General features: G+C 57.9%; 1 protein-coding gene across 1 annotated transcript; it reads left to right on the forward strand.

Moving 5' to 3' along the window:
• Positions 1-1,165: 1,165 nt before the first annotated feature.
• Positions 1,166-12,685, forward strand: AP3B2 (adaptor related protein complex 3 subunit beta 2). Its single transcript, XM_027889390.1, has 27 exons — positions 1,166-1,315; positions 4,038-4,113; positions 4,205-4,279; positions 4,400-4,495; positions 4,573-4,733; positions 4,863-4,929; positions 5,538-5,720; positions 5,837-6,013; positions 6,245-6,342; positions 6,612-6,666; positions 6,811-6,882; positions 7,056-7,118; positions 7,332-7,464; positions 7,547-7,656; positions 7,732-7,908; positions 7,993-8,179; positions 8,283-8,401; positions 8,610-8,721; positions 9,175-9,376; positions 9,451-9,622; positions 9,708-9,762; positions 10,187-10,293; positions 10,425-10,656; positions 10,763-10,847; positions 11,347-11,444; positions 12,109-12,247; positions 12,467-12,685. Exons 1-27 carry the CDS (start codon positions 1,203-1,205, stop codon positions 12,615-12,617), a joined length of 3,315 nt encoding a protein of 1,104 aa, XP_027745191.1. The 5' UTR covers positions 1,166-1,202; the 3' UTR covers positions 12,618-12,685.
• Positions 12,686-13,153: the final 468 nt, after the last annotated feature.

The raw sequence follows: 13,153 nt of genomic DNA on the forward strand, positions 1-13,153 counted from the left end.
AAAAAAAAAAAAAAAAAAAAAAAAAAAAAAAAAAAAAAAAAAAAAAAAAAAAAAAAAAAAAAAAAAACAAAAAAAACAACCTGTGAAAAATTAAAATCAAAACCCAAATAAAATCCCAACTGTAATAATATCTAGAATAGATCTAATTTACATTAATATATTATATGAAAAAGTGTATAAATATAATAAAATCTATAGGCATATTGATAATAACATCTAATATATGTATTAATATATAATTTTAACATATAATACAATAATACAATTAATATAGAATAATATATCTAGTATATTTTAATGCCTATCATGCTATTGATAATGTTATATAATCTATAATATCTTCAACAATATTTATAATATAAATTAATACAATACCGAATATATATAATCATTCAGATATCATACATTATATATACTATATACTATATAGCATATAATTTAGAATATATAATGTAATGACAGCATAAATAATATAAAATATTGAATAATATAATATATTTAATAATATACTATATTTTATATAATATATAATATAATAAATATAATCTGCAACACAGTATAACAAATTCATTTTATAATATATTGCATACATTACACCAGATATATATGTTGTAGAATGGATTACGGTTTATGGATAATATTGTATGACAGAATATAGAATATATAAAATATCACATAATTACTGTAATCTCTAATATATAAAAATGTATGTATAATGTATTGTCTATGAAATATAATGTAATATGATGTGATAATACATATTATAGCATCCTAACATATAACACCATTTACTATAAAGTGATCTAATTAAATATGTCTCCTTATAATTGTACATAATAATGTATATTACCATAATTATACATTTTGTATATTATTCTAATTATATATTTTAATGATTCCAATCTGGGATGAGGCGTGAGCTCTATGATAGTCACTGTATAACCACGTCCCAGCATTCCTTCTCCTGAAATACCACCTGTATTCCCACCGCCCGGAACCCGAACCTGCACTGGAGGTGGGACTGCGGGGCGTAGGACTTTTTAGGGGGTGCAAAGCCCCCCGTCCCTTCCCAATCCCGGTGGAGGTCGGTCCCACCGGGCGCTGCCCGGGGCGGAGGTCGGGGCTGGCCCGTCCCCGCCCGCGCTGACATCAGTGCCGGCGTCCCCGCCCCGCATCCCGCATCCCGCATCCCTCCTGCCGCCATGGCCGCCAGCCCGGCCTACGGCGAGGAGAAGGGCGGCTCCTCCAGCCTGGGCGAGCCCGAGTACGGCCACGACCCCGCCAGCGGCGGCATCTTCTCCTCCGACTACAAGAGGTGGGGACAATGCGGGGACAGGGGACAAGGCACGAGCCTGGCGCGGTGGCCGCCACCGCAGGCCTTATCCGCCGTGCTCGGCGGGGACGTGGTACCCGAGCCAGGGCTGGAACGGTCCCTGGGATGGGGACGGGGATGGGGACAGGGGATGCGGACAGGGATGGGGACAGGGGATGCGGCCACGCCGCCGTCGCTGCAGGTTGCAAAGGCCAGGGAGGGTTTTGTGGGAAAACCGCGGAGTTTTGGAGATGGCGTGGTTGGGGGGGAATGTGCAGGGACCCCCGCTGCACCCACTACATCCCCCCCTACCCGAGCACAGTGCTCCTACCACGGGATCTGCTGTGCTCTCGTGGGGTGACAGCCCCCCCTAGCCAAGGTCCCCAGCGTGGGGGGAGGGGGGCACTGAGAAATGTCACCCCTGCGTGGGGCAGGCTGCCGCCGGGGGTGAAGGGACAAGGATGCAGAGGAAGGCAGGAGGTGTCCTGGAGCTGCAGGAATGTACGGGTGTCTTTGGCCCCCCCTACCCTGGCAGTGTCCCCCACTCTGGCAATGTCCCCCATCCCTTCCTGATGCCCCAGCAGGAAACCCCTGTCTGGCAGCATCACCCTCTCTGCCCCTGGCAGTGTCCCCAGTCTGGCTGCGTCTCCCCATCCCTGCCCCTCTGGAAGTGTCCCCCAGTATGACAGTGTCCCTCCAGTACTGCCTCTCTGGAAGTGTCCCCCACTTTGAACATGTCCCCCGCTCTGCCCCCAGTGTCCTCAGTCTAGAAGTGTCTCCCTTTCCTGTACCCTTCCCTGATACCCCAAGCACGATAGTGTTGCCCCAGTCCTGGCCCTCTGAAAGTATCCCCCATTCTGGATGTGTCCCCCATCTCTGACATGCTGGCAGTGTCCCCATGTTTTTGGGTCCTCCCTTCTCTGAACCTCTGTCAGTGTTCCCTCCTCCCCAATGGCCTGTCTGTGTCTGCCAGTATGACAGTGTCCCCCAACCTTGATCCACTGGTAGTGTCCTCTAGTCTAGCAGTGACAACCCAGTTCTGGCCTGATGGCAGTGTCCCTGAAGCTGGGTATGTCCCCTCACCCCTGCCCTGTTGGCAGTCCCCCTGTCTGGCAGTGACCCCCATCCATGACCTACTAGCAGTGTCCCCATCTCAGAGTGTGTGTCCCTTCCCTGAACTCCTGGCAGTGTCCCTCAGTTTGGCCAGGTCCCCGCCTCTCTCACCTCTGGCAATGTGCCCTGGCCTGGCCGTGTGTCCCAGCAGTGTTCCTCTGCCCCCAGGTCTGACAGCGTCCGCATACCCCCTCTGGCAGTGTACCCCAGCCCTGACCACCCTGGCTGTGTCTCGCAGTCTGTCCCATTCCCCTCAGTGATCTGCCATCAGTGTCCCCCATTTTGGCAGTGTTCCCCCATCTGGCCAGGTCCCCCCATCTCTGACCCTGCTGGCAGTGCCCCCTGATCCCTGACATCCTGGCAGTGTCCCCCACTCTGGCAGTGTCCCCATAACCTGCATGCTGCCCTTGACTGGAGGTTTGTCACCATCCCTGTGAGCCATCCATGGCACATGGGGCAAGACAAATGCACCAGGTGTCATCCCCACCACCCAGGCAGGACATCCACAGGTGTCCCATCGTGCCACCCCACCACCCAGGTGGGTATCCCACCGTGGTGTGGGGTCCCTGCCCAGGACTGAGCCACTCAGCACCCATGGAAGGAGCTCCCTCAATGTCCCCAAGCCCCAGCTGCAGGTCAGATGTCACTTGGACGTGACATCCCAGGGTGGCCTCATCCACCAGGAAGGGCATTGTGATCAAGGCTGCAATCCAACCCCAACCCCAGCATCAGGTTTCAGCCGACTGTGCTGGGTGCAGGAGCAGGGCCACAGCCCTGCCACCATCCTCAGAGCCACCACTCCCGGCTGAAGCCATGCTGTCCCTGCCGCCAGTGCAGAAGCTGCTGCAGCAGCTACCAGTGGGACCGGCCAGCTGGCCAAAACCACCGGAGGGTGGTGATGTGGCTGAGGAGGTGACAAGCCCAGTGCTGGCCACTGAGGCTGGACAACCAGCCTGCTACAGCGCCCTGCGAGCTGATGAGCTGCGGCCACTCGCCGTCACCGAGCCCACAGTGGCCACAGGCACCGGGCCACCACCGCGGTAAGACTCCCCCAAGGAGCCCCCCCAGCCCTCTGGTGATGGGGGCTCTGAACGAGCACTGTACCATGGGTGCCACCCCCAACTGATGCAGGTGGATGCAGCCTTGCAGGTGCCCCCAGTCTGGGGAGGACAAATGTCCCTTATAGAAGAGGACAGTGGTGACAACCAGCATTACAAAAGGCTGGTGGCATTTCACCAGTCCAGGGATGGGACTGAGAAATGGCTTTGCATCAGGGCTCCCTAGCACATCCCATGCCACCGTGTCCATGAGGGGACAAGGGGCACCCAACCAATCTGGAATGGAGCTGGTGATGGGCACCTGCAAATTGGGGACATCGTAGGGTAACAACCACAGCCAGGATGGGACGGGGTTGGGGATGGGGACAGTGCCTGGGATGGGGGCAGCACTGGGTGCCAGCACCATGCCAGTCCCTCCGGCTCCTCTTTCAGCTGGCTGTAACCCAACTCCTGTCCCCATAAATATTGCATGGCAAAGGGTTGGATTGCCAGCCTGATGGTGGGCTGGGAGCAGAAAAACAAGACTAAAAATGGTTAAAAATGTGGTGGTACAGGCATGATGACCTCAAGGAGATGCTCGACAGCAACAAGGATTCACTCAAGCTGGAGGCCATGAAGAGGATTGTGGCGGTGGGTGATGTTGTCACCGTTGGGGACCGCTGCCGGTGCCAAGCTCTGCCATGCCAGCCACCCAGTGTCACACTGCTCCTTTATCCCCTAGATGATCGCCCGGGGTAAAAATGCCTCTGACCTCTTCCCAGCTGTGGTCAAAAATGTTGCCTGCAAGAACATCGAGGTGAGGAAGGTCTTGGCATTCATGGGTCTGGCGTTCATGGGTCTGGCACCTTCCCTGCAGGAGAGTTTTGGGGATGGGCTGGGTTTTGAGGGGCTCTGAGGTGTCATCTTCACCCCACAGGTGAAGAAGCTGGTATATGTCTACCTGGTGCGCTATGCAGAGGAACAGCAAGATTTGGCCCTGCTCTCCATCTCCACCTTCCAGCGAGGACTCAAGGTGGGCTGATTTGGGGACCCGGGGGGCAGTGTGGGGGAGCAAAGAGCCCCCACTGCAGTCCCCCCATGTTCCCATAGGATCCCAACCAACTGATCCGTGCCAGCGCCCTGCGGGTCCTGTCCAGCATCCGCGTGCCCATCATCGTGCCCATCATGATGTTGGCCATCAAGGAGGCCGCCTCTGACATGTCCCCGTATGTGCGCAAGACGGCTGCCCACGCCATCCCCAAGCTGTACAGGTAACAGGGGTGTCAGCTGCTGAATTCCAAGGGTACCAAGAAGGGTGTCAGTTGCTTGGTGCAGGCAGGGACAGGCAGGGATGGGGAGGAGTTTGGTCCAGCCGCACCTGCCCTGCTTCTCCCTTGCAGCCTCGACTCGGACCAGAAGGACCAGCTCATTGAAGTGATTGAGAAGCTGCTGGCAGACAAGACCACGGTGAGCAGGGCACTGTGTCTTCCCTGCCCCTAAAACTGGCCTAGTGTCCTTGCGAGAATGGGGATGTCCCCACTAAACTGATGTCCTCATGGGGATGCAGCCATCCCCGCAGGGCTGGCATACTCCTGGGGATGTCACTGTCCCCACTGATCCAACATCCACACAGGGATGCAGCCATCTCCACAGCCAACATCTCTGTGTGGATGTCCCTGTCCCCACTGATCCAGCATCCTCACAGGGATGCAGCCATCTCCACAGCCAACATCTCTGTGTGGATGTCCCTGTCCCCACTGATCCAGCAGCCTCACAGGGATGCAGATGTCACCACCAAATTGGTGTCCTCGTGGAGGTGCAGACACCTCTGCAGAACTGGCATCCTGATGGAAATGCTGCTGTCCCCAGTGGGCCAACATTCTCAGGGGGAATCCACTATCTCCACTGAGCTGACATCCCTTCAAGGAAGCCACTGTCCCCACCAAACTGGCATTCTCATGGAGGTGCCACCATCCTCACCAAACAGCCTAATGATGAAAATGCCACCATTCTCACCAAACCAGCACCATGATAAAAATACCCCAGTGAGTCACCCTGGGCTTTCCCTTTGGCAGCTGGTGGCCGGCAGTGTGGTGATGGCATTTGAGGAGGTGTGCCCAGAGCGCATCGACCTCATTCACAAGAACTACCGCAAACTCTGCAACCTGCTCATTGACGTGGAGGAGTGGGGACAGGTGGTCATCATCAACATGCTGACCCGCTACGCGCGCACACAGTTCCTCAGCCCCAACCAGAACGTGAGTTCAGGAGCCCAGGATGCCCTGGGAAGCTCGAGGTGTCCTGGGAGCCCCCAGGGAAGTGAGGTGAAGGGGGGGTGCTCTTGGGGGGTGCAAGGTGTCCCACCTCCCAGCAGGAGTCCTTGCTGGAGGAGAACGCCGAGAAGGCTTTCTATGGCTCCGAGGAGGAGGACGCCAAGGATGCCAAGGCAGAGGCGGCCTCGTTGGCCAAGCGCAAGCCCTATGTCATGGACCCTGACCACCGCCTGCTCCTGCGCAACACCAAGCCCCTGCTGCAGAGCCGCAACGCTGCGGTGAGACCCCCACTCCAACCCTGTCCATCCTCTGAGGCCACTGGTGGTGTCCATCAGCCTGGGCTCATGATGTCCCCACAGGCCAAGGAGACACTGGGGTGCTTTGGGGACACCCAAAGATGGGCATCCCCAGGGTCAAGCTTCCTCCAAGTGCTGCCAGATGGCACTCTGGGGAATAGAGCCAGCCCTCAGGGTGTCCTTATGCGGTGATGCTCAGGTGTGTCCCTGCAGGTGGTGATGGCCGTGGCACAACTCTACTTCCACCTGGCACCCAAGGCAGAGGTTGGAGTCATTGCCAAGGCCCTGGTGCGGCTCCTGCGGAGTCACAGGTCTGTGGTACCTGGCTTGTGGTGGTCTCTACCTCTCCACCCCAGTCAGTGGACCCGTGGGGAGCTCCAAGACCCTGGGAGAGATGCCCAAAAAGCTCATCCCCAGAGGGACATCATGTTGGAGAGCTTTTTGGGCAGGCCCAGTCCAGACACAGGGTGGCAGCATCATGGTGGCACCACTTGTGGTGGGTCCTGCCCCCTATTGACAGGGACTTGCTGAGGGGTCCGGCCCTGCCCCACTGATGGTGGCCCCCTCTCTGTCCCCACAGCGAGGTGCAGTATGTTGTGCTGCAGAACGTGGCCACCATGTCCATCAAACGGCGGGTGAGTCTTGGACTTGGTGTGGGATGAGTTGTCCCTGTTGACTCTGGAGCAGAATGAGTGCTACCCAGCAGGGTCACCAGAGCCTGCAGAAGGCCTCAGCAAGGGGGACAGGGATGGCACTAATGCTGCTGGCTCTGCATGCAGGGAATGTTTGAACCCTACCTGAAGAGCTTCTACATACGCTCTACAGACCCCACGCAGATCAAGATCCTCAAGGTGAGCTGGAAGCACCCAGAAACACCTGGGCAGAACACATCAGGGGTGGCTTTGGGGCTTCATGGAGCCCTTTCCTTGGGTCCGCTGTCTCAAGCCCTGGGGACAGGAGGACAGCAATGCCCCGTCACCTGGCACCATGTCCCCATGCTGCCCATCTCTTCCTCTTTCCACAGCTGGAGGTCCTCACCAACCTGGCCAATGAGACCAACATCTCCACCATCCTGCGGGAGTTCCAGGTATGCCATGGCCGCACTGAGGCCACTGGGGTGTCACCCTGGCATGGCTCTGGGTGCAAAAACGCCACCATAAAGGGGACAGAGGAGAGCCCCATCAGGAGGAGTAGGCTGAGGTCATGCCACCCCCATGGGTGGTTCCAAAGGGCCCCAATGTGTGACCACTGCAAGGGGGGATGCCTGGCACTGGCATGTGTATCTCTCATGCCTCTACAGACCTACATCCGCAGCATGGACAAGGACTTTGTGGCAGCCACCATCCAAGCCATCGGGCGCTGTGCCACCAACATTGGGAAGGTGCGGGACACCTGCCTCAACGGCCTGGTCCAGCTCCTCTCCAACCGGGATGGTGAGTGCACATGGTGGGCGTGAAAAGGGAGCTCCATCACTCTCGGGGCAAGACCCCGCTAAGGCCGGGTCTTTGCCCACAGAGCTGGTGGTGGCTGAATCCGTGGTGGTCATCAAAAAGCTGCTGCAGATGCAGCCAGCCCAGCACAGTGAGATCATCAAGCACATGGCCAAGCTAACTGACAACATCCAGGTGGGTCAGGGCGTTGCATGACACACAGGAGCTGAGGGGTGGCAGCAGTGCCACATGTCCAGGGACATTTTGCAGGTGCCAATGGCGCGGGCCAGCATCTTGTGGCTCATTGGCGAGTACTGCGAGCACGTGCCCAAGATCGCGCCCGATGTGCTGCGCAAGATGGCCAAGTCCTTCACCAATGAGGAGGACATTGTCAAGCTGCAGGTCATCAACCTGGCGGCCAAGCTTTACCTGACCAACTCCAAGCAGGTACCAGGGGAGTGTTCCCACGGAGCGCCTCAGTTTCCTCAGCTGGGAGGGAGAGGCTGGCCCTGAGAGTGTCCTCTGGCACAGAGCAAGCTGCTGACCCAGTATGTCCTCAACTTGGCCAAGTACGACCAGAATTATGACATCCGCGACAGGGCTCGCTTCATCCGCCAGCTCATTGTGCCCACCGAGAAGAGCGGGGCCCTCAACAAGTATGCCAAGAAGCTCTTCCTGGCCCAAAAACCCGCTCCTGTCTTGGAGTCCTCCTTCAAAGGTACCCATTCTTGGTCACAGGGCATGGGGACACATGGGGCCAGCTGTCACCATGGTGCTGCATAGCTGTCCCTGAGTTGCTGCCACCTCTCCCCTTGTCATAGATCGGGACCATTTCCAGCTGGGCTCCCTGTCCCACCTGTTGAATGCCAAAGCTGTGGGCTACCAGGAGCTGCCTGACTGGCCAGATGAGGCCCCCGACCCCTCTGTGAGGAATGTGGAGGTGTGTGGCACACCTTGGCTGCATGGGGCCAAGGTGGGGGCACCATCTCAAGATCTTGGGAGAGCCCCAGAAGGTGCCCAGGTGCTGTTTACCTCCCCCATATCTCCTGTCTAGTGTTCACACACCCACCTGGGGACAGGGGGGACGAGGGCTGCTGTGGATGCCCCCCATGGGTGATGGTCCTGCTTCATTAACCCTGTGCCAGCAGGTTCCTGAGTGGACCAAGTGCACCATCCGAGAGAAGAGGAAGGAGAAGGTGGAGAAACCTTTCTACTCTGACTCGGAGGGAGAGTCGGGGGCCACGGAGTCGGCAGACAGCGGTGAGGACCCAGGGGCATGAGGTCACCGTGGCAGGGCCATCAGGCATGGTGGGGCCATGGGACAAAAGTGTCATCATTGTGGGGCATCAGGCAGGTGCCACAATGGTGGGGCATCAGACAGGAGACACTGCAGTGGGGACATCCCATCATAGTGGGGACACGGCAGGGGATGTGGACGGATGTGGTTGGGGGGGAAATGTGGGGGGATGCAATGGGAGGATGCAGGGATGCAGTGGGACACAGCGGGATGCAGCAGGAGGATGGGAGGATATGGTGGATGCAGTGGGACACAGTAAGAGGATGGGACATAGTGGGATGCAGTGAGAGGATGGCATGATGCAGTGGGAGGATGGAGGGATGCAGTGAGATGCAGTGGGAAGATGGGGGGGTGCAGTGGGATGATGCAGGGACGTGGTGGGATGCAGCAGCAGGGCTGAGCTGTGCCCCCTGCAGAGCCTGAGTCTGGCAGCGAGGAGAGTGGCAGCAGCAGCAGCTCTGGCAGCTCCAGCTCTGGCAGCGAGGAGGAGGAAGAAGAAGAGGAGGAGGAACACAGTGGGGAGCAGTCAGAGGACAAGGAGGAGGAGGAGGAGGAGAAGAGGCTGAAGAGGAAGGAGAAGGAAGGCTCCCGGAAGGCAACCTCAAGGAGTGCGGGCAGGTACCCTCTGGGAAATGGAGGTGTTCCCAGCCAAACCTCCACCTCAGCCCCCCTGAGATGGGCTTTCCCCACAGCCCCAGCGAGGAAGAGGAGGAGGAAGAAGGGGCAAAGAAGGCCAAGAAGAAGAAGGCCCTGCAGGGGAGGAAGGGCCGTGTCGAGACGTCATCAGAGGAGGCCAGCACCTCCGAGAGCAGCTCCTCCGGCTCAGACTCGGGATCCGAGGCAGAGACCAAGCGGAGGAAGGCGGTGAGGGCTGAGCTGGGCTGGGCTGGAGAGCAGCACGGGGACACCCAGACCCCTCCATTCACACCCCATCTCTACTCCCCTGCAGCCCCCCAGCAGCAAGGCTGGCCCCAAGGAGATCTCCCTACTCGACTTGGATGACTGTGAGTGGCTTCCCAGGACACACAGGATGGCCGTGGTGGTGGTGCTGAGGAAACTGAGGCACAGGCACCCACCCCAGTGGGACCAGGGCCTCATGGGCCCTTTGGGAGCTGCAGAGCTGGGACAGGGATGGGTGGTCTGAGGGGTCCTTTTCTGCAGAGGATGGCTGTGAGACACGCAAATGTGCCCATGGGATCGGCCCTGTGTGGCTGTGCCCGGAGGGTTGTGTCTACACCCATGGAGCTGTGCCACCAGGGCTGTCCCCATGAAGCTGTGCCGCTGGGGCTGTCCCTGTGTGGTTGTTCCCATGGGGCTATGCCACCACAGCTGTCCCCACATGGCTGTTCCCATGTGGCTGCCACCAGGGCTGTCCCCATGGGGCTGTGAGTTTTGTTAACCCTTTTTTCCTCCATCCCCACCCTGCAGTCACCCCCCCTCCTCCCCAGCCCATCCCCTCCAGCAGCATTGTCTCCACCAGCCTGGTGACGGACCTGGAGGGCCTCACGCTCACTGACACCTCCTTGACACCCACCGTAAGTGCCCCTAACACCCTCCACAGGGGGCTCCCAGGGTCCCTGTCACCCACAGGGGGTTCCTGGGACCCCTGTCACCCCCAGGGGCCACAGCGTGTGCTTGGCAGCCCACGCTGCTTCCCTCGGTGCAGCTGCTGAGCCCGGCATTTGGCATGGTGAAGACCTATGAGCTGCTACACCGCATGGCGGGTGAGGGGCTCGCCGTTGAGTACTGCTTCAGCCGCCGACCCTTCCCAGGGGACCCCCACATGGTGGCCGTCCAGATCCAGATCTCCAACAACACGGACGCTGAGGTGAAGAACCTGCGGGTCAGCGAGCCCAAGCTGCTCTCTGGCATGCGGATCCAGGAGTTCCCCGAGATCGGTATGGCATGGCATGGCACGACACGGTTGTGATGCTGCAGGAGGAGGGGGACAGGGCTTGGTGGGTGGAGTGGACATGGGATGCAGTGGCACCCCTGTGGTTCCAGAGAGCCTGGCGCCGGGGGACATGGCCAGTGTGGTGATGGGCATTGACTTCTGTGACTCCACCCAGGCAGCAAACTTCCAGCTGTGGTAAGCATCTGGCACAGGGAAGGGCAGGACGAGTATCCCCGGGGATGGGGAAAGTGGGATAGGCACTGATGTCCCTCCAAGGGATATGGAGCAGTCAGGGACAGGGAACAGCAGGACAGACCACAGCTTATCCCAGGGGATATCCCAGCAGGACAGGGCATGGGGTATCCCAGGGGATGGGGGACAGCAGTACAGGGCATGGAGTATCCCAGGGCATGAGGGACAAGCACAGCAGGCACCAGGGTCCTTCCAGGAGAGGGAGGAAACTGAGATAGGCGTGGGGTGGTTTGGGGACAGTAGGAAATGCACTGGACTTCCCTGCAGGGGACAAGGAGGTGACAGCAGCTCCAGGTCCAGCCTGAGGGGTTCCCCCTATTCCCAAGCCCTTTTGTGCCTCAGTTTCCCCCAATCACCCCTGCCCATGGCAGAGATAGGAAGTGGGACATGGGGAGGGGGAACATTTTGAGCACGTGCCCCCCTCACCCACCTTTCTCCCCAGCACCCACACGCGCCACTTCTACGTCTCCATCCAACCGCCTGTGGGGGAGCTCATGGCCCCTGTCTTCATGAGTGAAAACGAGTTCAAGAAGGAGCAGGGTGAGTGGGGGACAGGGACGGGGACAGAGCGGTGTGCGGGCACCCACTGCTGACACTCACCCCTGATTTTGTCCCCTGTGCCGCCCTTGCTGTGGCCCTAGAGCACCTGGCACAGCCGGGTGAGGGTAAGTGGCTTCTCACAGGCCCCTAGACTAGCTCTGTTCCCCTCACCCCCTCCTGCACCCCAGTCTGCGGGTTGGGGTCACTAACCTGGTGCTGGGGTGGCCCTCTGGGTCCCCACAAGGTGTGGAGGGCTCATGCCACCCCTGGCGCTTCCAGTACTGTGTCCGGTGAGTGAAGAGGATGCCCTGGCTCTGTGTTCCCATGCCCCTGGAGCAGCATATCCCCTCCCTGCCCCCACGTGGGGTGCTGTGCTGAGTGGTGGGTGCTTGGTGACCTGCAGCATCCAGCCCCATCGCTGCCAGTGACCAGAGCAGCCCATCCACCAGGCAGGGACATGGGGATGAGCCTGGGCAGGGTTGTGAAAGAAGGATTTTCCCAAATCCACCAAATCCTGAATCAAGAGCAAGCAGGGCAGCCAGCTTGGGATGTGCTGGGGGACCAGGATACAGTGAGCTGGCAGCTGGAGGACTTTGTTTTGGGGATGGCAAAGCAGGGCACAGCAGGGAGTGTGGCTGGAGATGGGCAAATACCTCTGCTCCAGGGAAGCTGACGGGCATGAGCGAGATCGTGGAGAAGCTGACACTGCCTGAGAAATGCCGGAGCGATCATGCCATTGTCCAGCAAGTGACCTCGGCTGCCAATGTGGGCCGCGTGCCCTGCGGTGCCAGCAATGAGTACAGGTAGCTGGACCCCCACACTGGGATCAGGCAGGTGCTATCACCTCTCTAGTCCCATCTGAATCACAGTGGGGACACTCAGGGTTTCTTTAGGACAAGGAGCCTGCATGAACCCATGGCTGTGGGTGGAGGCGCCTGCCTGGTCCCCGCTGGAGCATCCCAGGGGACGGGAGGGTGACAGGGGACAGCTCACCCTGAAGCTCCGTGTTCACTGTCTGGCAGGTTTGCGGCTAAGACGGTGACAAGTGGGAGCCTGGTGCTCATCACCCTGGAGCGGCGGGAGGGCGGCGCGGCCCAGCTGACCATCAACAGCGAGAAGATGGTTATTGGCACCATGCTGGTGAAGGACATCAGCCAGGCCCTGGCACAGTGACAGCCAGGCCCCGCCACACCCACAGCCCTGCCCTCCCACTCCCTCTGCTCCACACTGCTCCCCATAACATTCCCTGCCCTGATTTCTGCCGGGTTATTCCCTGCCCTGATCCCAAAAGGGGTGGCAGGCAGCGAGCGACCCCTGGGCCAGCTTTGCTGCTGGAAGGAAGGAGCAGGACGGGGCACACGGGATGCAGGGAGATGTCCTACTCGGAAGGGTGGCAGCAGTTCCATCCCCCATGGAGCATAGCGTGCCCCCAGCCCCTCACCACCATCTCCCAGTGTAACCCTTATTTATTATGTCCAGGATCTCCCAATAAAGCTCTTCTCCAACCTGCTCCCTTCCCTTCTGCTCTGTGTGCACAGCGGCTGGATCAGCCCCAAACTCCCCCCATGCTGGGCTCTGCCAGCCTCCTTTGGGCAGCCACAGGGACATCGGGGGACCAACCATCCCTCAGACAACTGGGAACATGCAGAGTCTCTCAGGGGTGTGTGTCTGCTGGCTCCTGAGAACCTGGAATCGGGGTGAACCCCCTG

This window comes from Empidonax traillii, unplaced genomic scaffold (assembly GCF_003031625.1).
Source record: "Empidonax traillii isolate 1590-97213 ecotype Southwest subspecies unplaced genomic scaffold, ASM303162v1 scaffold12:size2584012, whole genome shotgun sequence".
Lineage (NCBI taxonomy): Eukaryota > Metazoa > Chordata > Aves > Passeriformes > Tyrannidae > Empidonax > Empidonax traillii.